A 14523-nucleotide genomic window follows, 5' to 3' on the forward strand; every position below is an offset into this window, starting at 1 on the left:
AAAATCGAACTCATTAGAAAGGAGATTAAAGACATCGCGCCCCAGCTGCAACTGGGTTCTATTAACACAGATACAAATGTATGTACGACCGATTCTGCCCTCCAAAATGGTATCTTTCTTTATGATGAAATAACATTAGAGGAACTACTGCGGCGTGTAAATGGGATAAAACAAACAACATGTTTACTTGACCCACTTCCTGAGAAACTTATCAAGGAGCTGTTTGTAATATTAGGGTCATCAGTGCTAAATATTATAAACTTATCACTTTCCTCTAGCACTGTTCCCCTAGCATTCAAAAAAGCGGTTATTCATCCTCTGCTCAAAAGACCCAACCTCGATCCTGACCTCATGGTAAACTCCCGGCCGGTGTCCCACCTTCCCTTTATCTCGAAAATCCTCGAAAAAAATATTTGCACAGCAGCTAAATGAACACTTGGCGTCTAACAATCTCTGTGAACCCTTTCAGTCCGGTTTCAGGGCAAATCACAGCCCTCGCAAAAAATGACTAATGATCTCTTGCTAACTATCGATGCTGATGCGTCATCCATGTTTTGCTGCCTCTTGATCTTAGCGCTGCTTTCGATACCGTCGATCATAACATTCTATTAGAGCGTATCAAAACACGTATTGGTATGTCAGACTTAGCCTTGTCTTGGTTTAACTCCTATCTTACTGACAGGATGCAGTGCATTTCCCAAACCTACTCAGTGGCCTAGTGGTTAGAGTGTCCACCCTGAGATCGGTAGGTTGTGAGTTCAAACCCTGGCAAAGTCATACCAAAGGCTATAAAAATGTGACCCATTACCTCTCTGCTTGGCACTCAGCATCAAGGGTTGGAATTGGGGCTTAAATCACCAAAAATTATTCTCGGGCGCGGCCACAGCTGCTGCCCGCTGCTCCCCTCACCTCCCAGGGGGTGATTAAGGTTGATGGGTCAAATGCAGAGAATAATTTCGAGACACCTAGTGTGTGTGACAGTCATTGGTACTTTACTTTATTATTGTAACAATGTGACCTCGGAGTATGTTAAGGTACCGTGTGGAGTTCCACAGGGTTCGGTTCTTGGCCCTGCACCCTTCAGCATCCACATGCTGCCGCTAGGTGACATCATACGCAAATACAGTGTTAGCTTCCACTGTTATGCTGATGACACCCGACTCTACATGCCTCTAAAGCTGACCAACACGCCAGATTGTGGAGGCGTGTCTTAATGAAATTAAACAATGGATGTCCACTAACTTCTTGCAACTCAACGCTAAGAAAACTGAAATGCTGATTATCGGTCCTGCTAAACACCGACATTTATTTAATTTTTTTTATTATAGAGATTTATTTGAAATAGGGACAGATACAAAAACATAGACATCTGAAACAGTAATCCAATGTACGCATCATAGTGTTCGTAGCCAAAGCTAATTTACAACACTTGTCCCCAACAACAACAACAACAACACAGATCCAACATCATTAAAATAGGAAAATAAAAAATAGAATGAGTCGATAATAATGATAATAGTACTAATACAGACAAAGTGCAAACTAGATAAAAGCCAATAATAATAATAATAACACAGACAAAGTGCAGACTAGATAAAAATCAATTAGTAAAAATTAGTAAAAACTAAACATGGGAACACGATTGTTGCTCAACTAGCCATAATTTTGTTTGTTTTTTGAAAGTGACAAGTGCAGGTATACTTTTCAAAGTGTCCGGTAAAGAGTTCCATTGTTGTGGTCCTTTTATTGAAAAGGCAGTCTGGGCAAACGATGTTCTACGGAATGGAACACAACAGTTGCCTTTTGACACTGCTCGGGTGGTAGATCTGGTACCACTTTGCAGTCTTGTAATTGCCTTGCAGAGCAATTGGGGAGCAGAGTTATGCAAGCATTTAAAGGCCTACTGAAATGAATTGTTTTTATTTAAACGGGGATAGCAGATCTATTCTATGTGTCATACTTGATCATTTCGCGATATTGCCATATTTTTGCTGAAAGGATTTAGTATAGAACAACGACGATAAAGATCGCAACTTTTGGTATCTGATAAAAAAAGGCTTGCCCCTACCGGAAGTAGCGTGACGTAGTCAGTTGAACATATACGCAAAGTTCCCTATTGTTTAAAATGATGGCCGCATGAAGTGAGAGAGATTCGGACCGAGAAAGCGACGATTTCCCCATTAATTTGAGCGAGGATGAAAGATTTGTGGATGAGTAAAGTGCAAGTGAAGGACTAGTGGGGAGTTGAAGCTATTCAGATAGGGAAGATGCTGTGAGAGGCGGGGGTGACCTGATATTCAGCTGGGAATGACTACAACAGTAAATAAACACAAGACATATATATACTCTATTAGCCACAACACAACCAGGCTTATATTTAATATGCCACAAATTAATCCTGCATAAAAACACCTGCGTGTTTGTTATGCTAGCTCCTAGCTCCTATGCTAGCTCCTAGCTCCATAGAACACGCCAATACAATTCAAACACCTGATCAACACACACAATCACTCAGCCCAAAAGACCGTTCACCTAACCCATGGTTCATAAAGCTTATATATTTAAAAAAAGTTACGTACATACGCAAAAAAAAGTTGCGCACATACGGTCAAGCGATCAAATGTTTAGAAGCCAAAGCTGCATACTCACGGTAGCACATCTGCGTCTTTGTCATCCAAATCAAAGTAATCCTGGTAAGAGTCTGTGTTGTCCCAGTTCTCTACATGCGTCTGTGTATCGAGGTCAAAAGTCCTCCTGGTTAGAGTCTCTGTTATCCGAGTTCTTCCATCTTGACTGCATCTTTCGGGAATGTAAACAAAGACGCGCCGGCAGATGTCCAGAATACTGTGGAATTATGAAATGAAAACAGAGCTTTTTTGTATTGTATTCAATGGGGAAGGCATACCTCTGTTCCCCGGGCTACGTCACGCGCATACGTCATCCTCAGAGGCGTTTTGAACCGGAAGTTTAGCGGCAAATTTAAAATGTCACTTTATAAGTTAACCCAGCCGTATTGGCATGTGTTGCAATGTTAAGATTTCATCATTGATATATAAACTATCAGACTGCGTGGTCGGTAGCAGTGGGTTTCAGTAGGCCTTTAAAAACCAGTTTGACTGTGTGTAACAAAATAAAATTGGTAAAACTTAAAATATTGTATTTGGTTAAAATTTGGCAATGATGATATCGTATACTCTTCTTGTCTAGAACTTTCAAGGTGTGGTTATAAAGACACTCAATGGTCTTGATTGATGACTGGTGTGCCTGGGACCATGTGGTTAAGCCATAAGATATGTGTGAAAGAATCATTGCATTCATAAAAGTAAAAGCACAGCTAAGAGTTAAGCAGTGTCCTATAATCTTAAAACAGCCTAGGTTTGCCTTCAGGTTTTACACATTTTCTTAATGTGACTTTTAAAATTCAGTTGATAGTCTATGATTTTGCCCAAATATTTGACTTCAGGTACTTGTTCAATGAGCTCCTCATTAATTTTTATATTCAGGTTTGTTTGAGGTAGCTTTTTTATGGAGACGCAGACAGAGTTAGTCTTTTTAGTGTTTAGGGTTAAACAGGATGATGCCAGCCAAGATGCTATTTTGTCTAATTTAGCATTTAACTTCTCAGCAACTAGAGTACAGGTCTTACCTGATGTATAAACCACTGTGTCATCCGCATACATCTGTAAATCTATATCTGTGCATACATCTGGTAGGTCATTGATGTATAAACTGAATAGTATCGGTCCCAAGACACTACCCTGAGGTATCCCTGTTTCTATTTTGCGGAAGGAAGATCTCACATTATTAATGGTGACACATTGTTCACGGCCCTTTAGATATGACTCAAACCAGGACAATGACTGTTTGGATAAATTGAATTTAGTTAGTTTTGAAATTAAAATGTCATGATTGACTGTATCAAATGCTTTTTTTAAGTTAACATTTGACAACCAAACAATTACACAAAGCGACTCAGTAAAGAATCTCAATTTTATCTTCGACCCAACTCTCTCGTTTGAGTCACACATCAAGTGTGTGACTAAAACGGCCTTCTTTCATCTCCGTAATATCGCTAAAATTTGTTCCATTTTGTCCACCAGCGACGCTGAGATCATTATTCATGCGTTCGTTACGTCTCGTCTCCATTACTATAATGTGTTATTTCCGGGCCTCCTTATGTCTAACATTGAAAGACTACAGTTGGTACAAAATGCGGCTGCTAGACTTTTGACAAGAACAAGAAAGTTTGATCATATTACACCTATACCGTATTTACCTTTATATACATATATACCTATACTGTATATACCTTTATATACAGTACATATATACATATTTATATACCTATACTGTATATACCTTTATATACAGTACATATATACATATTTATATACCTATACTGTATATACCTTTATATACAGTACATATATACATATTTATATACCTATACTGTATATACCTTTATATACATATATATATATACCTATACTGGCTCACCTGCACTGGCTTCCTGTGCACTTAAGATGCGACTTTAAGGTTTTACTACTTACGTATAAAATACTACACGGTCTAGCTCCATCCTATCTTGCTGATTGTATTGTACCATATGTCCCGGCAAGAAATCTGCGTTGTAAGAACTCCGGCTTATTAGTGATTCTCAGAGCCCAAAAAAAGTCTGCGGGCTATAGAGCAGTTTCTATTTGCGCTCCAGTACTCTGGAACCCCGTCCCAGTAACAGTTAGAGATGCTACCTCAGTAGAAACATTTAAGTTCCATCTTAAAACTCATTTGTAAACGCTCGCTTTTAAATAGACCCCCTTTTAGACCAGTTGATCTGCCCTCTCTTTTCTGCTCTGCCCCCCTCTCCTGCGTGGAGAGGTTATTAGGTGACCCCAGATGAGGCACTAGCTGTTCCAAGGACCTGGGGTGGACCACTCATCTGTGCATCAGTTGGGGACATCTCTGCGCTACTATGGACTGGACTCTCACACTATAAACTAGATCCACTATGGACTGGACTCTCACACTATTAACTAGATCCACTATGGACTGGACTCTCACACTATTAACTAGATCCACTATGGACTGGACTCTCACACTATTAACAAGATCCACTATGGACTGGACTCTCACACTATTAACTAGATCCACTTTACGTCCATTGCACCGGCTGCAAAGGTTTCTCGTTGTTCCCATTCATTGGGTTGAGTTTTTCCTTGCCCTGATGTGGGATCTGAGCCTAGGATGTCGTTGTGGCTTGTGCAGCCCTTTGAGAAATTTGTGATGTGTTCTTCATCTGTGTGTGTTCTTACGTGTCAAGTCAAAGAGCTATTTTGAGAAAAGCTTTTGCCCCAAACTGAGCAGCTCGAACATTTTTACCTTCACAGTCTTTATCGCTGCTCAAAGGTTCTTCAACCTCGTCTTCGTCTTGTGGTTTCTCTTCATCATCTTCAGTCTTCACAGAGAGAATACTCAGTGGAAACTTGGTGTAATCAGCTTCCTCTCGTCCTAGAAGACACTCTCCCTCCTGAGTGATGCAGAGTTCCTCCTCTTCCTTTTTAATGCAGGGTGGTTGTGGAGTCTCCTGCTTCAAAGTGGAGCTCCCCCCTAACTGAGGGGAAACTTCTTCTGGATTACCGATCAGCTGCTGGACGTCTGCAAGACACAAACAACAAAAACACACTTTCTTATATACTGTATGTGTGTGTAGTAGGGTTGTTCGGTATCACTACGGGTTCAAAAAGGAGAGAGGCTAACGCCACGCTACTGGGAACTGTAGTTAAGCTACATAGCGTCACTACTTGTTGTGCACTACTGCCCATCACTGATTCTAACTCCTAAATAAACACTAGCAAAAGTCAGCTAACAATGCAGGTAATGGGAATGCACTCTATTTCTTTTATAAAAAAAAACTCTAACAAAATATTTAGCAACTTTGTATATACACGCTGTAAGTATATATGTACTGTAATAACAGGCACATTCATAATAACATGTAATATTTACGTATTTTCATAATTTTTTATCATGTTAAAGGCCTACTGAAATGATTTTTTTTTATTTAAACGGGGATAGCAGATCTATTCTATGTGTCATACTTGATCATTTCGCGATATTGCCATATTTTTGCTGAAAGGATTTAGTATAGAACAACGACGATAAAGATTGCAACTTTTGGTATGTGATAAAAAAAAGGCTTGCCCCTACCGGAAGTAGCGTGACGTAGTCAGTTGAACATATACGCAAAGTTCCCTATTGTTTACAATGATGGCCGCATGAAGTGAGAGAGATTCGGACCGAGAAAGCGACAATTTCCCCATTAATTTGAGCGAGGATGAAAGATTTGTGGATGAGTAAAGTGCAAGTGAAGGACTAGTGGGGAGTTGAAGCTATTCAGATAGGGAAGATGCTGTGAGAGCCGGGGGTGACCTGATATTCAGCTGGGAATGACTACAACAGTAAATAAACACAAGACATATATATACTCTATTAGCCACAACACAACCAGGCTTATATTTAATATGCCACAAATTAATCCTGCATAAAAACACCTGCGTGTTTGTTATGCTAGCTCCTAGCTCCTCTGCTAGCTCCTAGCTCCATAGAACACGCCAATACAATTCAAACACCTGATCAACACACACAATCACTCAGCCCAAAAAGACCGTTCACCTAACCCAAGGTTCATAAAGCTTATATATTTTTAAAAAGTTACGTACGTGACGCGCACGTACGGTACGGTACGTGTTATGCTAGCTCCTAGCTCCTATGCTAGCTCCTAGCTCCATAGAACACGCCAATACAATTCAAACACCTGATCAACACACACAATCACTCAGCCCAAAAGACCGTTCACCTAACCCAAGGTTCATAAAGCTTATAAATTTTTAAAAAGTTACGTACACACGCAAAAAAAAGTTGCGCACATACGGTCAAGCGATCAAATGTTTAGAAGCCAAAGCTGCATACTCACAGTAGCACGTCTGCGTCTTTGTCATCCAAATCAAAGTAATCCTGGTAAGAGTCTGTGTTGTCCCAGTTCTCTACAGGCGTCTGTGTATCGAAGTCAAAAGTCCTCCTGGTTAGAGTCTCTGTTATCCGAGTTCTTCCATCTTGACTGCATCTTTCGGGAATGTAAACAAAGAAGCGCCGGCTGTGTACTGTTGTTGCTGACTACGTTCGAAAAATACGTCCATTTCGCACCGACAACTTTCTTCTTTGCTTGCTCAGCTTCCTTCTCCATAATGCAATGAACATGATTGAAACAGATTCACGAACACAGATGTCCAGAATACTGTGGAATTATGAAATGAAAACAGAGCTTTTTCGTATTGGCTTCAATGTGGAAGGCATATCCGTGTTCGCCGGGCTACGTCACGCGCATACGTCATCCTCAGAGGCGTTTCGAACCGGAAGTTTAGCGGCAAATTTAAAATGTCACTTTATAAGTTAACCCGGCCGTATTGGCATGTGTTATAATGTTAAGATTTCATCATTGATATATAAACTATCAGACTGCGTGGTCGGTAGTAGTGGCTTTCAGTAGGCCTTTAAGCAAATGGCGGCACATTATTTTCACAGACGCATCACAACGTTCGCTATTTCCTTCACCACCACCAACTATTACTAATAAAGGCAGACTTCACGAGACTTTGGGACAAATTATGATCCAGAACCTTATATTTTTGAGACTGAATATAAGGAGGATGAGCTACAAGTTTTAGAAGCTGAGTGATAAGCAGATCAAACAATTAGCACTATTGCTAATTGCTAAACAAAAAATACAAAGTATATACCATCCAATCTCGATTAATATCACTTCTTATTTAAATTAAGACAGTTTTCCGGTGCAGGATACTACTGCGGTAACTTCTGACAAACATTTCCGCCATTTTTGATAGAGGTAAAAATGCTAACAGGTTCTTTGTTTATATTGTTCAACAAAGTCGGCTAATTTCTATTTTTAGGGCTTGGAATTGAAATAGCTTTCAAATGAGGGAACGCAACACACTCACCTTCATCTTCGCTTTTCAGATTGTTCTCCGTTGGTGGCGCTGATTCTCTTTCATGTTCTCTTTTAGCGGACGTCGCCATCTTAGCATAGCAGTAGTCGTCCATCTTCTATCACGTCTTCAATCTTCACTTCAGATAACACGCCGTCGCTCCACACTCAAAGTCCGTTTGGTGGGCTTAAGAAAAGGTGAATAGTTGAGGTATTTGATGCTATTTTTGAATCTATAAGATCGTAAATGTGAAACTTCTCCGGAAAGCCACGCCGCTTAGTCCGCCATCTTGGACTTTCCGCTTTACCACTGTTCCATGTGTTTGCGCATGCGCCAGAAGTGTGCAACTTCCGATCGACAACTGCACTTTAAAAAATAAAATACCTTTTAAATAACTAGCGGCCCTTTTCATCTTTTCTTACATTTCTGGCTCATAATTGAAGTGCTCCTTATTTAGCGAAATTGTTTTTGATATCAAAATACTTTGGAGATAGAAATGAAACAAAAATCGACAATGTTGTATTCTGTCTTTTAGTGGGTTGAAGCAAACGGCAAGTTGTTTGACAAAGTAAGTGTTGTGAAAGTGTGAAACTCACACTACCCCAGTATACATTTTCAACATTATAGCATTTCACCCTTTTGACGTTTTTTCCTCTTGACTTTTATCAGTAATATCCTCATTGAACGATGACTTGTACTCGACCTCGGACCAACTGCACTCAGTGAGGAAACAAACACGCTCACATAAATATTGCTCTTATTGCAAGCATAGACAGCAGAACACTTCTATTTTCACTTTTGTACACTGACTTTAGTTATCTGCTGCACTGACAAGATGCCTGCTCGGTGCGTGTTGGCGACTGTAGCCAAACTGCTGTGTCAAACCTGCCGTGTGACGTCACCATTGACCTTTTTCTTTTACACACACCCGGGAACATGAAAACAAAATAATGGGCTCTGTTGGCCACTTACTTAATAAACATACAGGACAAAGTGCGTCCTGATTCTTTGATTCTATTTTAAACTTGATGTGTGCCGATGATAAGAAAGTTTGTCGCTGCATTACTGACTAATAACCTCACTTTTATCTGAAGTTCCATCGAGGTTTGTTTTGAAGCGAAAGTGGGCGCAGAGCACATCCCTCTACCACTGGTGTGTGACGTCATCGCTGCCTGTGCAATGCGCACTGCCTTCCTGCGCCGGTCAAAACCAACACTGTGATTAATCATCATTCATTTATGGTAACGCGATATATTCTTTTTAATAATCACATGCGTTAACATTGACAGCCTTAGTTGAAACGTATACTTTTCTCTGAAAACTCACCAAATCGCTGACCTGTAAATTGTGGCCCATTATCAGTGTTACTCCCTCCGAGGTCTTAATCAAGGCTCAAGTCGTTCGTTTTTCTCACAGACATTTATTTCAGCCACGTCTTCTTCACGTTGCCGTCAGAAGTAATAAAATAATCAACCAGAACTTACAATTAGTCTGACATCCAAAAAAGAAAACACATAGATTTCACAAACATATCAGAAGTAATCATACCTCGTTGGCCTCATAAACTCCAAGGGAATAAAGTTTATTTTCAATCCGAGACTCCATTAACGTCTTCCACATCAAACACTTGTCGTCTCATGCTGCTTCCTTAATTCCCTCACATATTAATTGTCCCCCCAACAACGTGACCAAACCGGAAACAAAACATATATTCTCCACTCAATTGACATGGGTTTGTAACAAAAATAAAGCTAACATAAACTTGCATGAATTATTCCATCCATCCATCTATCTTCTTCCGCTTATCCGAGGTCGGGCCGCGGGGGCAGCAGCCTAAGCAGGGAAGCCCAGACTTTCCTCTCCCCAGCCACTTCGTCCAGCTCCTCCCGGGGGATCCCGAGGCGTTCCCAGGCCAGCCAGGAGACATAGTCTTCCCAACGTGTCCTGGGTCTTCCCCGTGGCCTCCTACCGGTTGGACGTGCCCTAAACACCTCCCTGGGGAGGCGTTCAGGTGGCATCCTGATCAGATGCCCGAACCACCTCATCTGGCTCCTCTCCATGTGGAGGAGCAGCGGCTTTACTTTGAGCTCCTCCCGGATGGCAGAGCTTCTCACCCTATCTCTAAGGGAGAGACCCGCCACCCGGCAGAGGAAACTCATTTGGGCCGCTTGTACCCGTGATCTTGTCCTTTCGGTCATAACCCAAAGCTCATGACCATAGGTGAGGATGGGAACGTAGATCGACCGGTAAATTGAGAGCTTTGCCTTCCGGCTCAGCTCCTTCTTCACCACAACGGATCGATACAGCGTCCACATTACTGAAGACGCCGCACCGATCCGGTTGTCGATCTCACGATCCACTCTTCCCTCACTCATGAACAAGACTCCTAGGTACTTGAACTCCTCCACTTGGGGCAGGGTCTCCTCCCCAACCCGGAGATGGCACTCCACCCTTTTCCGTACGAGAACCATGGACTCGGACTTGGAGGTGCTGATTCTCATCCCAGTCGCTTCACACTCGGCTGCGAACCGATCCAGTGAGAGCTGAAGATCCTGGCCAGATGAAGCCATCAGGACCACATCATCTGCAAAAAGCAGAGACCTAATCCTGCAGCCACCAAACTGGATCCCCTTGCATGAATTAACCCAAGGAAATACCTTTTTAATCACATTATGTGTACCATATGAACTTATCTTTATGCATTGTATTTATTTATTCTCACCAACTATGACTAGGGATTATGCTCGAAACCGGTTTTCCCGGTTGTTCGATAAGAAAAGAACCGAGTCCTCGGACTCGAATCCCTTTTTGAGAACCGGTACCCGTTATCGAGACCACTATAGTAAAGAAAAAGAGTTGGTTCTTTATTCGAATCCCTGGGAACGACTACCGTCCCGACAATAAATGCCCCGTGTGACATCACAAGAAATGACGTCACGTAGCTCAGTCATTTGTCACGGTGGGGTGCAGCGTGCTGTGGTTAGTTCCCGGGACGCAAAACTGACGGCTCCGCACGAAAGCGTGCAGGTAGGTGATTATTTATTTCTCATAAATCATACACATTACAACAGACAGGAACGAAACAAAAGGAAAGCGTGCCGTTCGCACGAGAAGCTAAAGCAAAAACGTACTTAGCACAGGAATACTAGAAGCTAAGGTAACTTAGCACAGGAATCATGAGCTGGAAAACCAGAATGCCAACGTAACTGTTGCAAATGCAAACAATGAAGCCACGACGAGTGAGCGGAAAAGGCAGGCTTAAATAGAGTCTCTGATGAGCAACAGGTGCGCGTACAAGGCAGGTGAAAATCATAAGTAACCATGGTGACTAAAACAAACCCCCGAAGTGCACAAAACAACGAAGGAAGTCCAAAACTAACAGAACATAACTAAACAAAACATGATCCGACCACATCATAATACATCACAGTTTCATATCATTTCACTTTACAGGAGTAGGAAGAAGTAAAGCTTATTTAATCCTACCCCTTTCCCACTTCATACCAATATAGACATCATTTACTGACCTTTTTTATAATAAAACATCTGTGAATTAGTATATATAACAGTTTTGTAATATGTAATTAATTAATTCAGTCATTATTAATATACTGAGATGAAGAATATCTTATTTTCAATAAGGTTGAAAGTATTCCTCATAATTCTTCTTCTTTGTACTTTGTAAGCACTATTCATTAGAACAACCTCTTAAAGTGGATCATATCAGTACAATGTTTAACTTCTTTACTTAATCCATTCCATCATTTAATTCCACATCATTTTAGCTGTTTGCAATTTTACCAAATCATCGAACTTTAATATTTTTGACTCAATAAATAAAGTGTTTGTATGTTCTCTATATCCAACATTATGTATCAGTCTAATAAATTTTTTTTGTAACACGGTTAATGAATGTAGCGCACATTTGTAGTTATTTCCCCACATTTCTGCACAATAACTCAGATATGGTAATACTATAGCAGCGTGCAGTAGACAATGTGAAGTGATTTGTTAAACCAAATATTGTGTTTTTTTCCATATACAACAACCTATCTGGACTAGATAAGAGAATCGATAAGGAATCGGTTCGATTAGACGATTCGTTAATAGGCTCGAACTCGATAATTTCTTATCAAACATCATCCCTAACTATGACATTATACACCAAATATACATGTTGCTTCTGTCAGCAGCTACACTGACATTGATGTGTCTCTGAGAACTGAACACATTTTTATAACTTATAACAAAATGTGTTTATACAGTAACCTGCTCACATGAGTCACATTACAGCAGGGGTGTCAAACTCATTTTAGCTCAGGGGCCGCATGGAGGAAAATCTATTTCCACGTGGGCGGGACGGGTAAAATCATGGCATGATAACTTAAAAATATGACTATGACAATGTCAAAGAGTACAAGTTGGCAGTTTGTTATGCAAGCAGTTACCCAGCATCACTTATGTGTCAACGTCAGTTTTGATACATCTCAACTTGGCAGTGAAAAAGGGTGTAGTGCAGGTTTTTGAGCGTGCACAAACTTGACACATGAGGCCCCAGGTCCCTGGACTGAAGAAGGAGTAACCAAGCACTTGAAGCATCATCTATCTTACTGTTCAGGAAGGTTTCAGATACAGAGAAGACATGGGGTCATGAGTGGATAAGATTATGCTTCAAATAATCCAAGTTTGTATGAATACCTCAGATATTTGTGAAAGAAGTAGTGTGAAGTTCTTCAGGTTTTTCACAGCTGTGCCCAAACTTGAAAAGGCCAGTTGGACTTAAGGACTCAAAGGGACAAGTCGATCCTTTTTCCTTGTGATTTATTAATGTTTGATTTGAAGCAGTAAAATAAAGTGGGTTATTGGTGTAAATGAATGGATGAACAGAATGAATAGTGGAATAGTGGGATGGTTGAATAGTTGATTAGCTGAATAGGCGAATAGTGGAATAGGTGAATAGTTGGGGTTGAATAGTACAGTGGTTCTCAAATGGGGGTACGCGTACCCCTGGGGGTACTTGAAGGTATGCCAAGGGGTACGTGAGATTTTTTTTAAATATTGTAAAAATAGCAGCAATTAAAAAATCCTTTTATAAATATATTTATTGAATAATACTTCAACAAAATATGAATGTAAGTTCATAAACTGAACATCAAATCAAGTAGGCTATTCCATTCATTACCATAAACCCAGAGTTTCCATACCATAAACCCAGAGTTTCCCCCATGCCATGATGGTCTGACCCTCACTAAAATGTCTGTCAAAAAGAACTGTGAAAAGAAATGCAACAATGCAATATTCAGTGTTGACAGCTAGATTTTTTGTGGACATGTTCCATAAATATTGATGTTAAAGATTTCTTTTTTTGTGAAGAAATGTTTAGAATTAAGTTCATGAATCCAGATGGATCTCAATTACAATCCCCAAAGAGGGCACTTTAAGTTGATGATTACTTCTATGTGTAGAAATCTTTATTTATAATTGAATCACTTGTTTATTTTTCAACAAGTTTTTAGTTATTTGTATATCTTTTTTTCCAAATAGTTCAAGAAAGACCACTACAAATGAGCAATATTTTGCACTGTTATACAATTTAATAAATCAGAAACTGATGACAGAGTGCTGTATTTTACTTCGTTATCTCTTTTTTCAACCAAAAATGCTTTTCTCTGATTAGGGGGTACTTGAATTTTAAAAAAATTCACAGGGGGTACATCACTGAAAAAAGGTTGAGAACCACTGGAATAGTAGATAGGTGAATAGGTTGATAACCTTAACCAAACAGAAAAAAAACACATTAGTGTTTCATAAACATACAATATAATACATGCTTTTCTTTTCTTTTAAAACAATCCAACCAAATTAATTTCCACTGATAGGGCCTGGGTTTAAGAATACATTTAAACATTTCCAACAATATGAATGAAATTAAATTTAAACAATTTTGTAAACATCAGTGAAATTATCTTCTTTAAACATTCTCCCCAGTGAAATTATCTTCTCTAAACATTCTCCCCAGTGAAATTATCTTCTCTCCCTTGGTTTCCTCACCAGTTGCGTCTTCCGAGTCCAAACATGAGCTGTCTTCCTTCCTCTTAGCAGCATGTCAAAGGGGTGACTGACTGAAGAGCAAACATTTTGAGCATGTGCTCTGAGCAGGTGGAGATGTTCAGCCCTCAGCTCTCACTGTTGCCCCTTCAGGCCTGGAGTGTGCTCTACAAATAAGTGGTGTTTGTGCTTTTCTGTACTTTGACTTGACAAGCAGTGAGGAGGTCCTGCGTAGGGTGGATGTCACCACATATAAGCAACATACCACAAACTAAACCGCTAATTGGCTATTTTCCAATGTATGTTTTTATGTGTTTAACTGCGTCTGCATTATGTGTGAACCTTTTACAGCACACTGAACAATTAAATGGTTTTCCTACAGCGTGTGTTCTTATGTGTCGACACAAAGAGTTGTAACGAGGAAAGCTTTTGCCAGAAACTGAACAATTAAATGGTTTTTCACCAGTGTGTT

The 14523-nt window shown here is 40.2% G+C and overlaps 2 protein-coding genes across 2 annotated transcripts in view; both read right to left on the bottom strand.

Annotated features, from left to right (window-relative positions):
* LOC133632307 (gastrula zinc finger protein XlCGF17.1-like) overlaps nucleotides 1-14523 on the bottom strand; it is a 607858-nt gene that overhangs the window by 220672 nt on the left and 372663 nt on the right. The window lies entirely within an intron of this gene.
* LOC133632342 (oocyte zinc finger protein XlCOF6.1-like) overlaps nucleotides 12120-14523 on the bottom strand; it is a 309811-nt gene continuing 307407 nt past the window's right edge. Inside the window, 1 exon segment of the mRNA XM_062024723.1 lies at nucleotides 12120-14522. Within this exon segment, the coding sequence (XP_061880707.1) occupies nucleotides 14339-14522 (184 nt within the window). The 3' untranslated portion in view covers nucleotides 12120-14338.

This window comes from Entelurus aequoreus, linkage group LG17 (assembly GCF_033978785.1).
Source record: "Entelurus aequoreus isolate RoL-2023_Sb linkage group LG17, RoL_Eaeq_v1.1, whole genome shotgun sequence".
Lineage (NCBI taxonomy): Eukaryota > Metazoa > Chordata > Actinopteri > Syngnathiformes > Syngnathidae > Entelurus > Entelurus aequoreus.